Here is a 21303-nt window from a genome sequence, read left to right as displayed (position 1 = left end):
AAGGCCTGCTGCTGCACTGTTATACGCTTACCCTGCTGTTGCTGCTGTAGCAATTTCCATTCATCCCATATAGACGCCGCGAATTAATTTCCAAGCTTCTCCACGCTTCCTTTTATTCATTCCAAACTTTGTTGTTCCTGTTATCCCACAAAACACATACCATCATAGCAAACATTCCTGCTGTAGCTCTGTCCTCCTCATGACAGATAGCTTTGGTAACTTCCTTCGCCGTGCCAAACTGCTGCAGCCGAGCTGTAATTACATGCTCTAAACCGGCTGCTTGCCTTGCTAAGATGCTGTCGTTACAATTGAATAGAACAGGCCAATCATCCTCATTATTTTGATTACAAGTGGACATATCAATGGACATATACAAAAGTATTTAGAATCTACAATATCCTCAAAATAACTTGTGCCCTTGAAAAAAAAAACAAGTAAAAGAATGAAATCAATATTTACATGCAAACAGATAATGAATATATACCTCTTCAATATATTTAACTTGAGGTTGAGATGTATACATTTAATTTAAACAAAAAAGAATTACATTATAATTTTTACCATTCTGACTGATTTCTAGGGTACTAAATTTACATGATCAAACAAAACTATTCAATAATACTTTTGTAGCACAATATCATATTCATCTTGTAGTCATTTTGGTTAAGTTTTGTGTCCAAAAAATGCTACTCCAAAAGCAACTGGTAGTGTTAAGAGCTTTTTAGCTTTTCCTACATAAGCCCTTTTGGTGAAGTTATTATAGTCATTAGCTTCAATAGAATCTAATATCTGCCTATACAGCAACAAAGATGCCCAAACAGGCCATCTACTAGCTGAACTGAGCTCTGAAACTCCCATCTCTGCTTCGTCAAAAAACATTCTTGCTCTCTTTATTTGTCCCTTCATGAAATTCCGCCATTTGTCGGTTACTTTGCCTCGAAAAATGTCATCATCTGATAAGCCAGCTTTTGCTAGTTCATCTTGTGGAAGATACACTCTTCCTCTTCTAGCACTATAATATTACCAACAACAATTAGATAAATAATATATTGTTAATGTAGTTAGTTACCACCGGGATCTACCTAGCGTAAGTGATTGACGTGCAGTGTCACCGGGATCTAGCTAGCGTAAGTGATTGATGTGCAGTGTCTGTGATAATCATAACTCCTAGAGTACCGAGTTAGATTCCTACCGGTAAAAGAATTATTGTATTTCGAAGAAACTTACTCTTCTCCAACGTCTCTGAGTATGTTGGTAAGTTGATTAGCAATGCCAAGTGCCAAAGCAGCATTGTAGATACTCTCTGTTGAAGCCTTTGTTTGTGGTGATATCCCCATTACAGGAACACTCATAAGGCCAACTGTCCCAGCAACATAGTAGCAATAAAGATATAACTCATCAAAATTATTGTATCTTGACTTTCTCAAGTCCAGCCTCATCCCTTCAATCATGTCCTTAAAGGGCTATTCAAACAAACAATTCAATGTAAATAAGATCAGTTTTCTATCTAAAATAAAATTAATATATAAGTACACCCTATTGCTGCTTAGTAATGTATTTACACATTTGAATATTACGTACTCCCTTAAATCCTCCTCCCATCGTCGAAGGCTCAAACCAAACGTAACTCATATATATAATTTGTTTCCTCCACTCAGTTGAACCAAATAGACCCTAAAGAAATAAGATTTGGATTTCCTCCAACCAACAATCAACACATTCACACAGTCAACATGTCGGTGACAGTTGGATCGAGATCAGATTGTCTTGTTTTCAAGTTCCGTATTTCAAAATAAATATTAAATTAAAATATGCATTGAATTCTGAATTGTCCGATCTCAATTCAACACCACCGACGTGTTCACTGCATGAAGCAGACTTAAAAGATATGAGTGCAACATGGAATACTGAATCTGGTCTCATTGAATAACTAATGTATCTGATCCATAATATGGGCCAGATACATCGGTCATTCAAAGAACCCGGAAAAGGAATCTTTGATTATATACGAGACCAGAGGGAGTATTCCATGTTGACTAGTTTGAGTACTTTTGTACAAACTTTTAATTAAACTTGTTATAATTTAATTCCAATTTGAAGGTAAAATGCTTAAAATTCACACTTCAGTTTATGGCATGTGACCTACTTGTATATCAACAGGGTACTTTGTAACTGTATCTGAAAGTGCAGCATCATACATATCATATGGACGACCTTCAAAAACATCTGTTAATCTTTGTTCCCATCTATCCAATGCTTTTGGTGTAATGTGAGAAGCATTAGGACCATCCACTAGTTCATCAGTTCTTCTGCACCAAACTGTATGATAATACATAAAGAGTTGTCAATTTCTATAGAGGATCATAATTCTTCATTGGAGAAGCATTTGTAGAAAGCAATTTGAGGTTTGTAATTGGACATTACCATAAATGGCCCATATGGCTTTTCTTCTCTCTTGTGTCATCAATTGTGTACCTGAGATTTGAACATTTGAAGGAATCAATGAAATTGATAACAACTTATAAACTAAGGAACATTAAATAAATGATGACAGGTAAAATTTAAAAAGCATATCTTATCGAATGATTTCTAACTGTCACTCCAACGGCCTTATTGAAAGTTTGGATTGACGGTCAGCTTGACAGAATCACGACGTGCTAATGTGGTTTTGGTAAAAGCTACACTTTGGAGCTTCAACAAAACTGCAGTGTCACTGTGATTCTGTCTAATGCACTGTGATTCCATTGTAGTAACATTTGCAAAAAAATGGTGAGCCATTACTATGGTTAATGATCTTGAATCTTGACTATCGACCAAGATCAAATAGTTGGGATTTTGTCTTCTCGATTTGTCAAAGTTACCATATGAGTCATTCAATCTCTATCGAACGACTTATATGGATTGACTGCACTAACTTGAGAGTTGAGACAATATTTCAAAAGACTTTTTTTCTGTTAACCCTCTGATTCCTAGGGAAAATGAACTTTAATAATTCGAAGTTAGACCAGAAGGTAAGTAAAAGTCTGACAAACAATAATTTCAGTCAATTTCTCCCGAACGATTGATACGAAAAAGTGAATAAAAATATTCCTATAATATATTATCTAAATTGAATATTCCACTAGAATCAGAAGTGGTTACTGTTAGATAATAATATTATTAGGGCTTTAAGTATTGGGCTTTATATGTTAGTAGTTTAGTAGCCCATTAGGAATTATTATAAATTGTCTTGTAATCCTTATTTTGTTAAGTAATGCTATTATAATATTATTGAAACCCTAGCCGTCACTTTGTGTTTCTCTGAACTTTATCATGGTATCAAAGCATGGTTCGATCCTCCTTGAATGTATCGTTGTTATTCTGCTGCCTGTTCCCAAGAAATTTGGGAATGTTGTGTGATTGAATTTGATTTAATTTGTAGCGTCTGTCTTTTGAAGAATTCATTTTTTGTTCGTTGTATTGGAAAAATTGATTGATGAAAGAGTAGGATTTGATTTTGGGATGTAGCATTTATGTCGGCGGTCCGTTTAACAGAGGGCTTATTGTTGGTTTTTGTATCAGAATTTGTTCTAACTTTCATGTGGGTATTGTTCCGGTGTTCTCGTTCGGTTATTCGTCTTCAAAGCTATGGGCTTTTCTCATACCTATGTTGCTGAGATTGTGAAGATTTCATTTTCCATCGTCATCATGTTCTATGCTTTAGTTGGCAAGGTTTCTCATGGTGGGGCCTACAATCCTCTCACTGTTTTGTCTTATGCTATGAATTGGTTTTTCTAGTAGCTTATGTGAAGCAGGACATAAGTTGTGGTAAATTTTGTGTTTTATGTGAAGGTGTGATTGTTTTGAATTTGGAAGGTATGGTCGATGCTTCTTGTTTTTTTTTCTTTTGTTATGGTTGGTTTAGTTTGGTTTGAATCTTCTTTCTTTTGGTTTGGTTCTGTTTCTTTTATTGGTTTAGTTCCGTTTGATTTGATTTGGTTCCAATTAATTTTGGTTTGGCTCGACTTCATTCGGTTCAGTTTGACTTGATTTCGTTGGTTTGGTTCCATTCGGAGATTTGTATGAATGGGTTTGTTTGGTGAGTTAAAGTATTGCTCACAATTTGTTTGTTTGGTGAGTAAGTGCTCACAATCTGAAATTTGAATCCGGTGAGGGAATACTCACATTGAATCCGGTGAGGGAATACTCACATTGAATCCGGTGAGGGAATACTCACAATTTGAAATTTGAATCCGGTGAGGGAATACTCACATTGAATCCGGTGAGGGAATACTCACAATTTGAAATTTGAATCCGGTGAGGGAATACTCACATTGAATCCGGTGAGGGAATACTCACAATTTGAAATTTGAATCCGGTGAGGGAATACTCACATTGAATCCTGTGAGGGAATACTCACATTGAATCCGGTGAGGGAATACTCACAATTCGAAGTCTGAAATCTGAAGAAGTTGAATTTGAAGCTATTAGTTAATTTAGTTTATTTTCGGGTTGATTTGTAACAAGCTCAAAGCTTAGTACGCTTTAGCTTGAGGGGTAGTATTAGAAATAAAATATTTAGTTAGAGTAGTTTGATTTTCGTTTTTTGTTTGACAAACTCTCGATGATTATCTGATAATGCATCGTGAGTTTGAGGGGAAGTGTTAGATAATAATATTATTAGGGCTTTAAGTATTGGGCTTTATATGTTAGTAGTTTAGTAGCCCATTAGGAATTATTATAAATTGTCTTGTAATCCTTATTTTGTTAAGTAATGCTATTATAATATTATTGAAACCCTAGCCGTCACTTTGTGTTTCTCTGAACTTTATCAGTTACTACTACTAGAGCAATTATTAAATGACTAAAGTTTCTTTACATGCAAATAAAATAACAATGAACTTAATAAATGTTCAAAAAATAATCACTTTATCTAAGATACAATATGAATGAGAAAAATTAGAGAGAAAGAGGGTACCTAAATAAAATGTCTTAGCATACTCAGCACAAACATCACCACACCTATCATAAGCAGAATTCAACAATTCCTCATTGGTGAAATCACTTTCAATAGGCTTATTATCCAAATTCAAACCTCTCTTTTTAACATCTCTTCTCTGTTCCTTCACTAGTGCTGCTTGCTTCAACACAACTTCATACACCCTTTCTTCTGAGGATCTTGTAGGTTCAACAATTGCACTTGAAAAACTAGCAAAACTAATTCCAGAACAATGTCTAAACCTTCTTTGTGTTCTCACACTTTTTCCTCCAAAACCCATCAAGGATATGGCATTCTCTTTGAGTCCACAATTCACCCAAAGAAGAACACCAGCCATCTTAGAAAAACAGAAATATTTGGTATGCAACTTTGAATGGTTGCAAAAGAAGTGAAGTAGAGAAAGATAGAGTGGCTGAAAATATTGGTTAGGCAATTAAAATATTTTAGGACTTAGAATATTATTATTTTCAATGTAAGGATATATAAAGCAAAATGTGAATGTGAATGAAAGGCTTATGTAAAGGCACATATTTTTTTTTGAGGAATATGCTATCACATGTAAACCTTAGCTGACACTAGCAAATGTATGGTCAGTGATGTTGTAATCCTAAACTTGTAAAACTTGTCTGTCTTTATTGGAAGACAATATTTTGTTCTTTTTCTCTCTCTTTTTCAGCACTTTTTAGTGGTCCAATCTTTTGCAATAGTACACTTGATGGTGGGTTATATGTGTAATTTGCTTTAATCAAGTTGTAAACTCTATGTGTAACTACCTTCTCCATACATATTTATTGAAGATTCTACTAGGGTGTTTTGAGTGGAGGGGAGAACAGGGGAAGAATTTGGGGGAGGATGCATGAAGAACAATAGGGAAATCTTTCACTTAATTGAGTAATCAATCTTAGATTTTGTTAGGAATGCACATGACTAATTGTGTTGAGTTTAGCCAAAATCAAAACTCGAACCATATATCACACCGGATTGGGTCGACTAAAATAATCACCCACTTTAGTATTGGATCAGGTTGGGTAAGCCCACTCATTTTCGAGTTAAATTTGAGTGGGTTGTGGGTTATCCATATTTTTTATTTTTTTAATATTAAATGACTAAATCATAAATTATCGTATTTTTTGCTATAAAAATAACAACTTTTTTATTTTCTTAAAAATAGTATAACGTATTTTAGCTCATAAAATAATAATATCATCACCATATTTTTTTCCATAAAAATAACTTATTTTCACTATTTTCAAATAATGTCTTAACAAAAAAGAATACACCATGCAAAACTATTTTCAAATAATGATATTTTTTAACAGCACTACTTTTAAATGACAAAAAGAAGTTGAAAAGTGGAGACTCGGATGAGATGGTTAAAAGTTAGTTTAGACTACGTTTGGTATCTCAAGATTTTAAACTTATATATCATCCGTCTCAAATTATAAAGAAAAAAAAAACAAAAATTACACTTATTAAGAAAAAACAAAACATAATAATTTGGATTATGTGTTTTTGTATTTTTCTTGAAATAAGTTTCATGGGAAAAGATGTACAAATAATTTTTAAAGAAAACAAAAAAAAAATTAATTAAAACATGATAATATATATTCATACATTTCCCTTTCGATTTAACAACGAAAGTCAACTCATTTATTTTCATTCTTTTCTGCAAAATATAATAATATTCATATATTTCTCTTAAGAAAAATAATCCATGCATTTTGTTTATAATCAAAACAAAGTTCTAATTAATTTAAAATGCATTTTTATATTTAATAAATAATGTTATTTATGTAATTTTCTAAATTTACTAACGGGTATGAACATCCGCGTATACGGATATCATTCAATCTGTATCCATTAACTAGCGGGTAGTTAAAATATTCATTAATTTTATCGACAAATATTCATTAAACAATCTGCTATCTAATGAATAGTGATAAATAATAATGAATAGTGATAATATATGCATATCAGTTAACAATGAATAATGATATAATAATGAAAAATATTTATAGTAGTATGTAACAACATGAGTAAAAGAATATAATATTACCTTGCGAATCTCTTCAAAAAAAAATTACCTTGTGAATAATTATGACTATAAAGTATTATTAAATTATTTAAATGTTATAATATATTGTTTTAATGACTAGCTTTGACCATAGACATTGAACGTAAAAATGAAACCTTTTACACAAAAAAGAAATAAATGAAATATTAAATCACTAATATGTAACCAAAAAAAATCACTAATATTGATTTTAAAGAATATATTTATTTGTCAAAAAAAAACATAATTATTAAAAACAATAAGAAATAAATGAGTTTCCATAAAATGGTAATTAATCTTGCCTATAAATTCAGACATACTTGCATAGACCAGTCACTCAAAAATTTCACAACAATATCATACATACACACATATTTAAATTAATATTATGGGGAAGAAGTATATTTCTCTTTTGATGGTGGTGATGCTTTTAGGCATGCTAGTAACAACAATGGATGCAAGTCAAACTGATGACGTGAGCTGTCAAGAGGCTCTTTTGTCCTTGTTGCCATGTCTTCCTTTTTTGCAGGGAGTTGGCCCTGCTACACCACCAAGTAATTGTTGTGCAGGAGCAAATAATTTAAATCAAAAGGCCACCACAACTGAAATTCGAAGGAATATCTGTAATTGTCTCAAACCTGCTGCATCAAGATTTGGAGTTCACTCTGACAGATCAACACAATTGCCACAGCTTTGTAATATCAGTCTTTCAGTTTCATTTGATCCTAGCATTGATTGCAACTCGTAAGTGTGTCTTCTTGTTTTCTAGCTAACTCATTTATATGCCCATATCGATTTTTATAATGTCAAATGTTAGTTGTAAATATATTGTTACGTTCATAAGGATATTTGTATTGTTCTAAACTTTTTTTTTTCATTTTTGTACAGAGTTTCATGATTCTATACTATGAGGCGTGCTAATCTTAAAGAAATCTTGAAGATTTAACAAGATAATTATATATGTATCAATAAGCAAAGTGGAAAATTGTACCAACTCTTTATTATTTGTTTTTCCAATTGAGGTGCTAGCTCAGGAAGAAGAGCTTAGCCTTGTAGCTTCATGATGTTAAGTTCAAATTCCTTCACGAAAGTTGTATAATATCATTAGTGCCACTTTGATTAAAAAATCTTCTCTTTTTCAATTTTATTTTCATGAAAAAATGCACATTTTCAAGAATTAAATCATAGAAAATAATAGACTATATTTGTTAACAAAATTTTGAATGATTAAATTATAGGCCATAATGTGTCAAAAAAATTATAGACTATATTTGTTAAAAAAAATTATACACCTACATTAAATTAAATATGAATATCTTAGGAAGTTGCACATCCACCAAATATTCATAAACGATCCAAAGTTATAAATTAGTTTGGATAGTTAATAGATGTCAAACTTATTTAGTAACAATTAAAATCGACCCGTTAGATCGACTTTTCTTCAAAAGGTTGACTTGCAATTCTATATTAGTCATCCTTGCAAAGAATTGAACTAAATTTGGGAAAACAAACTAGAAAATAATGTTTTATTTATCAGATATCAGTTATAACTTGTTTCAATAGGCACATTGAAATCAACATTGTTGCATATGTCACGAGCTTATAGCAACTATATATAAATGACACTTTTGTTGCAAAATGGCTCAAATCGATATTATACGGTGTCCAAACTTTTAATAACTAGAACAAGTTAACATGCATGACTATCAATCATTGATTGAGATAATCCCAAGTTATAGGTCTAAAGACATGATCTGCCTCGGACTTTATGATCTCCAACTGCTCTTTCAAAAGGTGCATGTAAACAATCCAATCATCGTTCTTTAAAGGGCTAGGCATTGGCATCACAAAACCAGTTTCACCACCCAAAGGAAAATGGTAAGATGCAAACACTACTTTCCCCCACCCAAAATTTACCCTGTCTTCCGAATATTTTGTCTGAAAGACACCACAAAAGTTGGTCCCTCATTAGGGAACCACAATAAATCTTTGCCAATTCAGGGATAGGTTGATTCTCTTCCATCCAATCGATGAGCCCCAAAATATGTTATTCCATTGTTGCTATTGATACAAACTCACGGACCTCATCGACCACCTACCCTAATAGCTTATCCACCAATTCTTCCACCGGTTTCCCGCCAATTGGTATAGAAATTAAAGTACATTCCCAAAATATTGTTCCATCATTGTTTTTCTCCCTTTCTCGTCGCTACTATCAATGCCATTGCCAAGTCTCTTTCTTCCATCAACCACTATACCCATTTTAGCAATGACCATTTTACTATTGTCCATTGTAGCTGCATGAGCACCCAACTTCCACAAATAGGCAAAGAATGAATCAAGTTTTGTAGGCTTGATGTTGCCATCGTTGGTCACAGTGGCAAGTGATTGCAAGCGTTGGAGCTCCTCTGTGGTGACATGGTATATTCGACTAAGTAGCGGTGGCCGAAGGAGGGGGAAGTTTGGAAATGGGAATGTATATGTCATCGAGGGAAGGATGGATAGAACCGGGATGGCGAGGGCTAAGGAGGAAGAGACGAAAACATTTTTTGTGTGGCTTTAACCACCAGTTTAATCTAGTTCTAAGTCTGTTCTGGCATCAAATGGTTTAAATCCCTCCCACTCGCAGTTGTGGTGGATCAAACTGTGGTCCTCTACCTAGTTCAGCGTCAATCACCACTAAACCAACTAACGATATTAGTCCGAAAACGTGTTTGTTTGTGGTTGTTAGAGTTTTGGGCCTGATGGGCTTTATTGAGTGGGCCATCTCGGACCATGATACTAAAAACATGTTTGTTGAATAGGCATCTGCTATGCGATGATCAAATGTACATGTCACTACTATCCCACCACAGTTCAGTTGCACCGTCTGTGGTAAACGAACTCGCACATGCTCATGTGTTTACACCCTTTAATATCCCCTTAGCCTCGACTGGGGGGTTACTATTCCGGATACACCAAAATAGTCTCACATCGCTTTGTAATCTAGGCTAAGGGTAGTTTATATACAATATCCGCACATTTCAAACCACTGAAGCGCCTTTTCTGCAAGGGACAAAACAGTGACAGGTTAACCCCAAAGCAGACAATCTCTTGGAGATGTGGACTTGAGGTCGGATCGGAACAATCATCATTATCAAATGAGCCACTCAAACGCGTTGTTAATTTATCAACTTCCTTTGGGAATTAATAACCTATAAAAATATTAGATTGAAAAAACTTCAGACGCTTCAATACATATCTATAGAACATTTTGTTTTGCATTATAATATATTTGAGATAGCATAACCAATCTTGCCAATGATAAACTTAATATGATTTGTAACATTTGGTTTATAAGAACATATGCTTCAAGCACTAATTTAATCAGAGAAAATGAAGGTAATTTTTCATTATACTTATTTCATTCAAAATAAGTCTCATGATAATATAATATGAGTTTAATTTGCATGCACTGTGTCATTGTAAAGTTTTTTTATACGTGCATTCAATGACGTGTTGCCACATCATTTAATAAATGTGACACATTATGTTTTTAAACGCAATACATGATATGTTGGTATATTATTGAATGCATGTGTAAAAAACTTTTACACTGACAATATATATAAATAAAATTCATACTATGAAAAAAAAAAGAATATAAGTAGACAGTGTAAAAAAAATTACACAGACATCCACTAGAGTGTCGCCATGTCATTATTTATTTACTAGCAGGACACCCGTGCGTCTGCACGGGAGTCGTGGCGTTGCCGATCCTTTAATTAGAATACTCTGACAGTATAATGTAACTTTACACTGTTAACCAATTAAAACTATTACACTGTCATCCAATTAAAACTATTATTAGACACATCAGCCTAAGAATTAAAAATAGAAATTTTCAAATAAAATCTCTTTAATAAATATTTTCTTTTCATATCTCTTATTTACGATTTTGATTTGCATCATTTTACTTTTTCTGTCACTCCCTTCATGTCTCCTCCCTCTCGTACCAAATTTTCAGCCTGCACACTTCTTGGCCGTTCTCATTCAAGTTTTATTCAATTTTTATTTTCAATACCATTTGTTTTTGGGTCTTATTAACATGTGCCCTAAAGGCACATGTTAACATATCCCAATATAGAAACTCAACATTTAATGATACAAAAAAATTTAATGCTTCAAAAGTTAAAATACACAAATTAGCATTTAAGAATTTTTATTTTTGCTTGCTTAACATATGCCTTAAAGGCACATGTTAACATTCTCCTTTGTTTTTTAATTAATTTATTACTTCTCACATTTAATTAAATATTTTGGAGAGCGGTATGACTTTCTCATCATTGGTAAACATTGAGTACTTGGTAAATGTAATTATAGTGGGGAGGGATCAAATTACACTAGTGTAACATTTGAGTAATGTTACACCGCTCAATAACGCTTTAACGAATACAAAATTTACAAAATCCACCGTTGGATTGAAAGCTTATATCGTATAGATCATCTGTAAAAAATTTGAAAATCATTTGGTATGTTATTGAGACACATCAATATTAACAGTTTATGGTTATTTTATTGATTACCGTTAATTTTGATGGATCTCGAAATGACATATCAAATGATTTTCAATTTTTTCAAAAATTTTATCGATGATCTATATGATATAAACTTTCAATTCAACGGTGAATTTTATAAAGTTAATATTGATCATAGTATAATTGCTAATTTGTGCACCATGCACCATTTAATCACGTGGAGCCAGGGACGGAGGCACCTTAAGCACTATGGGGGCACTGGCCTACACAAAGTTTTGAGGATTTTTTTTATAGTATATATATGTGTTGCTACTTTTACCAGTTACTCACATCCATATGATCCATTTATCATCTAATAAAAAGTTGTTATGTGAGTCTAAAGTTACAATCCACTCCAGCAAGTATCAACTACACAAACACACACGTGATAGTAGTACCTCTTTTTAAAATACAACAATTAAAAGAATCTTTTATTAAAACAAACAACAATTTAACAAAATACAATTAAAGGAATCTTTTATAAAAACAAACAACAATTTAACAAAGGAAAATGTTAAATAGTCTCTATGTGACACTAATAAGGAACAATATATGATAAATTTATTTTAGAATATATGTAGTTAGTTTTTTTAAAATAAAAATGTTATTTTCAATAAAAAAAATCAACTTTTTTATTCTGTTTGGAATTTCAGTAACATTTATTAGCATGAACCTTTAACAAATTCACTCTAGAATGATACAAACACCCCCTTGAAAATTAAAGGGGAGGGGTGTATGCTCTCAAGATGTATTTTCCGAATTATAGGAGATTAGTGATCTTTGTATAAAATTAGTTGAGACAAAAAACATATTGTGGCAACTACAATAGTTGAAAGAGTTTTCTCTGCTACGAAGATTATCAAAAATGAGTTGTGAAATTGCATAAGGGATCATTTGAGAGAGATGTTTTTTTGTCAAGCAGTTTAATGACTAAAATTTCGCATATTAAGGTGAATAATTGGGGCGTTCATGGTTCGAACTTTGACCCTTGCATATTACAATATTCCTACCAAATGGACTATGTTCAAGGGAACATAGAGATGTTTTTTATTGAGATTGAAAATGAGAAAGTCATGCATTATTTTTAAAATATGGCGGTAGAGAACATTTGTGTTATATATTTATACTATAAAAATGAAATATAGTATATATAATGCCCCCTCTATTCAAAATTTCTGGTTCCGTCACTACGTGGAGCATGTTAGATAAAGTCTCGCAGGAAAGAATATTGGTTTTTTGGTGAACTAATTATGTGGAATATATACAGATAGAAGTTTTTTTTATTAGTATATGTATAGTATATTGGTATTTGGACAAAAAAATAATGTCTTAATAAAACCAGAGATAGTTAAGGAAATGAAGAAAAACGGTTAGCAAAGCCATTGTTTCTAACGTTATTATTAAAATAAAATATAGCCTAAAATATAATAATGGTAATAAACTAAGAGTTTAATGAGATGCACTAACTGTCTAAAATAGTATTAAACAACTATAAAAATATTAAGGCTTAAATGCAGTTTTACCCCCCCTATTTTGAAAAATGCGGAATTTTACCACCCCTATTTTAAAATGCGGAATTTTACCCCCCCTATTTTATAATTTGTTGGATTTTGCCCCCCCACCAAAATTTTGCACAAAATCTGCTTCTGAGCCTCAAGTTCAAAGCTACGCACAGAACTCAATTTGGATCAATAATTCACCAAACTGGTACCGAAACGACCGCAATCGAGTTAGTTTTCCACAGAATCAAACTCCACTAAATTTGGAGTTACAGAGAGAGATTAATTACTGTTTTAGTGAAGGTCTGTTCAAATTAATTATCGTATGAAACTACTACTGGTATTCTCGTCATTCCTCTCACCCTGTAGCTCATTTTTTAATACTATTTACATGTATGGAAATCTAACGAAATTACCCTTGTTGGCATTTCAATTTCGTCGAATTTGGAGTTACGATGTGTTCGGTAGACGATGTTGAATTTGAAGATCACAAGTAGATTTCTGCAGAATTAGTAATTGGACAGACCTTCACTAAAACGGTAATTAATCTCTCTCTGTAACTCCAAATTTAGTGGGGTTTGATTCTGTAGAAAGCTAACTCGATTACGGTCATTTCGGTAGCCATTTGGTGAATTATGGATCCAAATTGAGTTGTATACGAAGCTTTGAAGTTGTGACTCGAAAGCAGATTTTTTGCAGAATTTTGGGGACATACCTTCACTAAAACGGTAATTAATCTCTCTTTGTAACTCCAAATTCAGTGGGGTTTGATTATGTGGAAAGATAACTCGATTACGGTCATTTCGGTAGCCATTTGGTGAATTATGGATCCAAATTGAGTTGTATGCGAAGCTTTGAAGTTGTGACTCGAAAGCAGATTTTTTGCAGAATTTTGGGGACATACCTTCACTAAAACGGTAATTAATCTCTCTTTGTAACTCCAAATTCAGTGGGGTTTGATTATGTGGAAAGATAACTCGATTAAGGTCATTTCGGTAGCCGTTTGGTGAATTATGGATCCAAATTGAGTTGTATGCGAAGCTTTGAAGTTGTGACTCGAAAGCAAATTTTTTGCAGAATTTTGGGGGACATACCTTCACTAAAACGGTAATTAATCTCTCTTTGTAACTCCAAATTCAGTGGGGTTTGATTATGTGGAAAGATAACTCGATTACGGTCATTTCGGTATCCTTTTGGTAAATTATTGATCAAAATTGAGTTGTGTGCGAAGCTTTAAAGTTGTGACTCGAAAGCAGAATTTTAGGGGGGGCAAAATCCAACAAATTATAAAACAGGGGGGGTAAAAGTCCGCGTTTTAAAACAGAGGGGGTAAAATTCCGATTTAATCAAAACAGGGGGGGCAAAACTGCATTTAAGCCAAATATTAATTATACAACTCTCTTCATCTCACAGCCGCCTCCCCATTCCTTCAACCCTAGTTTTTTTTGTTCATCCACTAAGGAGGGGTGGTTTTTAGGTCAATTTTGACCTAAAATCATCCCTTTAAATTGTTTTTCCTCTCCTTTTCATTTAAAAAAACATGGACTTAAATATATAGAAAAAAAAAAAGAAACAACAACATGGATTTAATTTTAAAAAAAAGGAATTAATTGTCTTAAAAGTAACAAAAACATTTTTCATACAATTTACATACTCCAAGAGGTTAAAAAATGATGTATTTCAATTCAAATAAAAAATTTCAACGTTCTGGTTTAATGTTCTTCGATAATCAATTTTTCATTCGATCACAAATGCAACTAATCTTTCAAAATATTATTGAAATTATTTCCAATAGTAAGGAATAATAGAGAACTCTTGTATTTTTTATTCACAAGTATTTACTACATTGTAACATAGAACAATACATGAGTCAATGATATGGGTTACGACTAATGTGCATCTACTATATTATTCATAACAAATGTCATGTTAATCACCCAATGAAGCGTTGATCTAAAATAATTTGTTTCATTGATCATAATGAAAATATTTACATTTTTTTTAATATAGAAGAAAATTAAAGTTATTTTTAAAAATTATACTATTATACTCTCTTTTTTTCGCTACCAATATCAGGTCTACTAGATCGTCTAATTTGTTTCGGGAGTCAAGTGATTTCAGTTTTCTCCCAATTGCAGTTGCAGGAAATCGAACTGTAATCCTTTCTACCAAGACACTACCAATCGGCACTGAACCACCAACTATCGATAATAATACTCATCAGTTTTTTTTACTCATCGGTTAACAATATGAATAGTGATATAATAATGAAAAAAATTTATAGTAGTATGTAACAACATGAGTAAAAGAATATTTCCTTCCGAATAATTATGACTATAAAGTATTATTAAAATATTTAAATGTTAATAACTAGCTTTGACCATAGACATTTGAACGTAAAAATGAATCCATTTATACAAAAATAATATAAATGAAATATTAAAGGTTTTCAAAGAATTATTAAAAACAATCAAGAAATAAATGAGTTTCCATAAAATGGTAATTAATCTTGCCTATAAATTCAGACATACTTGTATAGACCAGTCACTCAAAAATTTTACAACAATATCATACATACACACATATTTAAATTAATATTATGGGGAAGAAGTATATTTCTGTTTTGATGGTGGTGATGCTTTTAGGCATGCTAGTAACAAAAATGGATGCAAGTCAAACTGATGACGTGAGCTGTCAAGAGGCTCTTTTGTCCTTGTTGCCATGTCTTCCTTTTTTGCAGGGAAGTGGCCCTCCTACACCACCCAGTAATTGTTGTGCAGGAGCAAATAATTTAAATCAAAAGGCCACCACAACTGAAATTCGAAGAAATATTTGTAATTGTCTCAAACCTGCTGCATCAAGATTTGGAGTTCACTCTGACAGATCAACACAATTGCCACAGCTTTGTAACATCAGTCTTTCAGTTTCATTTGATCCTAGCATTGATTGCAACTCGTAAGTGTGTCTTCTTATTTTCCAGCTAACTCATATATATACTCATATCGATTTTTATAATGTCAAATGTTAGTTGTAAATATATTGTTACGTTCATAAGGACATTTGTATTGTTCTAAACTTCTTTTTTTTTTTTCATTTTTGTACAGAGTTTCATGATTCTATACTATGAGGCGTGCTAATCTTAAAGAGATCTTGAAGATTTAACAAGATAATTATATATGTATCAATAAGCAAAGTGGAAAATTGTACCAACTCTTTATTATTTGTTTTTCCAATTGAGGTGCTAGCTCAGGAAAAAGAGCTTAGCTTTGTAACCTCATGGTGCTAAGTTCAAATTCCTTCCCGACAGTTGTATAATATCATTAGTGCCACTTTGAATAAAAAATCTTCTCTTTTTCAATTTTATTTTTGACTAAGTTCAAATTCTCTTTTTCAATTTTATGTTCATGAAAAAATTCACATTTTCAAGAATTAAATCATAGAAAATAACATTATAAATGCAAATTTTTTTTTTTTTTGGGATTAAATAAAGTGTGATTTAAATTTAACTATAAAAAAGGAGCAACAAGACATAAAGTGAAATATCTGTGAGACTAATTTAATCTTCTTAATACTAATTCACTTTAACAAGTGAAAATTAATTTTAATATAGACATAAAACTAAAAAAGGATCAACCATAAGTGAAATATGTTTGAGACTAATTTAATCTACTTAATACTAATTCACTTTGTTAAAAAAAAAAAAATACTGATTCACTTTAACAAGTGAAAATTAGTTTTAACATAGACATAAAATTATTAAAATAATTTTTAAATATTTGAATTAATTTCTCTAATTTCTATACTTTTATAATTTTTAAATCAATTCTATTTTTTATTTGATTTTTAAAAAAAAAATTGTATTATTATTATTTGAAGGAATATCTTGTCTCAAACCTACTGCATTAAGATTTGGTGTTCACTCAGATAGATCAAAACAATTCTTGCACCTTTGTAACATTAATCTTTCGATTTCATTTGATCCTAGCATTAATCGCAACTCGTAAGTTTTTCAAATGTTAAATATTACATGTTGATTGTATCGAAAGAAAAAATATTACTCTTTGATTGTTACCTTTTAAATGGAATTAGTTAAAATCATGATATCCTAATCACCTAACCCCCCATGTCTCTCCCTCCAAACCACCAAGCCAAACGTATTCCACCGATAGGACATTCATATAGATTGTGTATCAAGATAACTATATATGCTCTTTGAATTGATTGTGTAGATTTATTTTAGTTTGAATCTCTATTTACTTGAACCGTTTAATTTGGTGTCATTTTTACTTGTTCCATTTTGTTGATTTTCACAACAAAATGGTTGATCGACTTCACAAATTGGTTTGATCAGTGAACCGAGGCATTGACTCGTTTTAAAATATTGTAATATTCTAATCGAAAATTTCCTAACTACTTGTTGTCTAAACATCTTAGCAAACATATAGAACTTAAAAATATATATATATATTTTGAATGATTAAATTATAGACCATAATGTGTCAAAACAATTATATGTTTGTTCCAAAAAAAAAATTATATACTATACATTAAATTAAATATGAAAATCCTAGGAAGTTGGACATCCACCAAATATTCATAACCCGGTCCAAAGTTATAAATTAATTTGAATAGTTGATAGATGTCAAACTTATTTATTTGGAGTAACAATTAAGATCGACCTGTTAGATAGACTTTTCTTCAAAAGGTTGACTTGCAATCTATATTAGTCATCCTTGCAAAGAATTGAACTAAATTTGGGAAAACAAACTAGAAAATAATGTTTTATATATCAATTTTTTTTTTGTTGGTGAAAATTTGATAAGGAAGTCGTTGTAATTCAAAGGAATGTCACTTCCAAACTTAAGTCAACAACTCCTTAATCTTTTTCAGCAACATTCAAATAATACACACTTTTTTTTTTTATAATGCAAATAGTACACACGTTGATTACTATTATTTTTTCATATGATTAAAGTAAATCCTAGAATAACCAAACCAACAAGCATTATCAATTATAACTAGTTTCAATATACACATTGAAATCAACATTGTTGCATATGTTACAAGCTTATAGCAACTATATATATAATATAATATGACCCTTTTGTTTCAATGACTTAAATCAACACTTTGGTTCTAAACCTTTAACCACTTGAACAAGTCAACATGCATGATTATCAATACCATATATCCATCAATTGAGATAATCCCAAGTTATAGGTTTAAAGACATAATTTGTCTCAGACTCTATGATCTCCAAATGCTTTTTCAAAAGGTGCATGTAGATAATCCAATCACCGTTCCTTAAAGGGTTTGGCATTGGCATCACATAACCAGCTTCACCACCCTAAGGAAAATGGTAAGATGCAAACACAACTTTCCCCCACCCAAAATTAACCCTGTCTTCTGGAAATCTTTGTCCAGAAGACACTACAAAAGTTGGTCCCTCACTAAAGGAACCACAATAAATCTTTGCCAATCCAGGGATAGGTCGATTCTCTTCCACCCAGTCGATGAGTCCCAAAAAGTGCTCTTCCATTGTTGTTACCGATATAAACTGGCGGACCTCGTCAACTACCCACCCTAATGGCTTATCCACCAACTCCTTCACCCACTTCACGCCAAATGGTATAGAAAGAACATTCCCAAAATATTGTTCCATCATTACTTCTCACTTTCTTGTCGCTACCATTGCCAAGTCTCTTTCTTCCATCAACCACTATACCCATTTTAGCAATGACCATTTTACTATCGGCCCTTGTAGCTGCATGAGCAACCAACTTCCACAAGTAGGCAGAGAAAGATTCAAGTTTCGTAGGCATGGTGTTGCCATCGTTGGTTGCTTCGGCAAGTGATTGCAAGCGTTGGAGCTCTTCTGCGGTGACGTGGTATATTCGACTAAGTAGCGGCTTGGTAGTGGTGGCCGAAGGAGGGGGAAGTTTGGAAATGGGAATGTACATATCATCAAGAGAAGGATGGATAGAACCAGGATGGCGAGGGCTAAGGAGGGAGCGACGGAAACATGGTTTGTTTGTGGTTGTTATGGTTTTGGGTTTGATGGGCTTTATTGATTGGGCCATCTCGGCCCATGATACTAGAAACATGTTTGTTGAATGATATTTTCTCTCCCCACCCCCCATGAATCTTTTATCCCCCTGAATTTCCAATTTTGCCCTTGAAAAAACTTCGGTTCGTAGAAACCGAAGTTTTTTTTTGCCTTGAAAACAAATTTCGGTTTCTAAAAATCGAAATTTACTCTGAATTTGCACTAGAAAAAATTCGGTTTCTGCGAACCGAATTTTTCTGCAAGGGCAAAATTGGAATATTGGGGGGTATAAAAGATTCATGGGAGGGGGGAAGAGAAAACATCTTGTTGAATAGGCATCTGCTATGCGATGATCAAATGTGCATGCCACTACTATCCCACCACATTTTAATGAAGTTACCTGCATATAAAAATTGATAGATTCAATACACACACTAAATTTCATGTACATGGCATTCATTTTATGCTTAGTATGACCTTGGAATCATATTACTTTTTTATTCTTTCATTAAAAATAAAAATTAATACTTCAAAAAAAAGGTTAGGAGTTTAGTTAGGTTCAATAAAAATTTTAAGATAGTATAATAGTTTATCAAATATCGATCTATTACAACACCTGCTAAAAGTAACTCTTGTTCAATTTTGAGCATGAGAGATGTGTATTGTCTAATATTTGATGAGATCGATATAATCTTAACATTTGTTTATAAGTGACCACAATGTTCACCTTATAAGCTGATTTTTTAAAATTGAATTAGGTCGTCTAACCTAAATTTCAAAGATACATTTACCTGAACAGCGAGCACTCCGTGCTTCTTCTTCGGAACTAACTTTCCTTCAAAAGATTCATCAGGATTATAAAAGTTAATGCATTGAAGCTCAACATAGCTTCAACAAAATCAACCCCACGGTTATTACAAAGAAACTCAGGTTCACCAACAGAATTAGACACAACTTCACCTGCAAAGGCATAGTAAGAGACCAAAACCTTAGCTAATGCCTTCTTGAGAGACACAACCATAGAATCAAAGGTTAATAATGTTGTAGAAGTAGACAACAACATAGGATTCTTGTAACAAAAGAGAGTGGTAGCCAATGTTCTTGTATTGGTAACACTGCTGCCACCACCTCTTCATTTGTGACACTCACAATGAAATTATCACCATTTCTACTATCCATTTTTGTTTTGTTTTTGGATATAATTATGGGTTGAAGGGTGTTGTTAAATTGATTGTAGTTTGGCAAAGTGTTTGTGTAATGTTGTATATATAGCCATAAAGTAGAAAGGGAGAGTGATTATGAAGTGGTTGTTTTTGGTCAATGTTAGTCAATTCTTTTTCTTTCTTTCTTTTCTTTCACGTGTTAATATATATCTATAGTTGTTTCCTCCTTTAATGATTTTGGTGATGCGATCACTCTGATCACTATTATAACAAAAATTCACTTTTTAAATTTATTAAAAACATGATGTATATAGTCTATATTATAGACAAGATACATAAGTATTTCAAAAAATTTAAAAATTTATTTTTTTGCCTATAATAGTGACCGGAAAGAGTATATATAGTACGAAAATTAAGTAGGACCCAATGTTATGAAATAAAGGTTACGTTAACTTTTAATTTTTATATTTATAATTTTTTTATATATATGCTATTAAAGGAAAAACAAAAGGTGGTCCATTTTGGATGAAATTTTGCTGGTTATGAATGGTTCCTGTATACATCAAGAATAGCAAAAAGAGATAGCGATTCTACAAGAAAAAACTTTTATGGAAAATGATCTAATCAAAATGCTTATATTATGTCAAAAATGCTTATAGAATTATATATGCCACTGGCACTATGATTGATGGTTCGCAATCATCCAAAACATAAATTCACTAAAAATAAAATCATTAAAAACATATGACTATATGAGTATATAACAATAAAAATAACTTGTACATGAATAATCCACCGGCCAAATTTAGGTGAATTTTTCGATGCACTATCTTATTTTATATGTGATCTTAACTATTGATGATGCTAGACTAGTTCTAGTCTAGAACAATATGTATCGTTATATTTGTTGAGGTGGATAATTCGGATAAGTTCACATATAGTGTTTATTAATTTTTTTATTTATTAAACACTATTTGTAAATCTATTAGAATTATCCACTTCAACAAT

At 32.1% G+C, this 21303-nt stretch overlaps 3 protein-coding genes and 2 pseudogenes across 3 annotated transcripts; 2 read left to right on the top strand and 3 right to left on the bottom strand.

Annotated features, from left to right (window-relative positions):
* Positions 1-473: 473 nt before the first annotated feature.
* LOC123917259 (phytoene synthase 2, chloroplastic-like) lies at positions 474-5566 on the bottom strand. Its single transcript, XM_045968930.1, has 5 exons — positions 4958-5566; positions 2425-2475; positions 2147-2319; positions 1228-1463; positions 474-1012 (listed from the first exon to the last, which is right to left on the bottom strand). The coding sequence occupies exons 1-5, from the start codon at positions 5313-5315 to the stop codon at positions 664-666; spliced, it is 1167 nt and encodes a 388-aa protein (XP_045824886.1). The 5' UTR covers positions 5316-5566; the 3' UTR covers positions 474-663.
* Positions 5567-7419: 1853 nt separating this feature from the next.
* LOC123915276 (non-specific lipid-transfer protein-like) lies at positions 7420-7929 on the top strand. Its single transcript, XM_045966413.1, has 2 exons — positions 7420-7775; positions 7920-7929. The coding sequence occupies exons 1-2, from the start codon at positions 7420-7422 to the stop codon at positions 7927-7929; spliced, it is 366 nt and encodes a 121-aa protein (XP_045822369.1).
* An 812-nt stretch (positions 7930-8741) lies between these two features.
* LOC123915275 lies at positions 8742-10162 on the bottom strand (annotated as a pseudogene).
* A 5523-nt stretch (positions 10163-15685) lies between these two features.
* On the top strand, positions 15686-16200 carry LOC123915274 (non-specific lipid-transfer protein-like). Its single transcript, XM_045966412.1, has 2 exons — positions 15686-16041; positions 16191-16200. The coding sequence occupies exons 1-2, from the start codon at positions 15686-15688 to the stop codon at positions 16198-16200; spliced, it is 366 nt and encodes a 121-aa protein (XP_045822368.1).
* Positions 16201-18188: 1988 nt separating this feature from the next.
* Positions 18189-20331, bottom strand: LOC123917258 (annotated as a pseudogene).
* Between the last annotated feature and the right edge of the window lie 972 nt (positions 20332-21303).

The sequence above is a fragment of the Trifolium pratense genome, linkage group LG3 (assembly GCF_020283565.1).
Source record: "Trifolium pratense cultivar HEN17-A07 linkage group LG3, ARS_RC_1.1, whole genome shotgun sequence".
NCBI classification, from domain to species: Eukaryota; Viridiplantae; Streptophyta; class Magnoliopsida; order Fabales; family Fabaceae; genus Trifolium; species Trifolium pratense.
The sequence above is the reverse complement of the archived record's forward strand: the minus strand, read 5'-3'. Positions and strand labels throughout refer to the sequence as shown.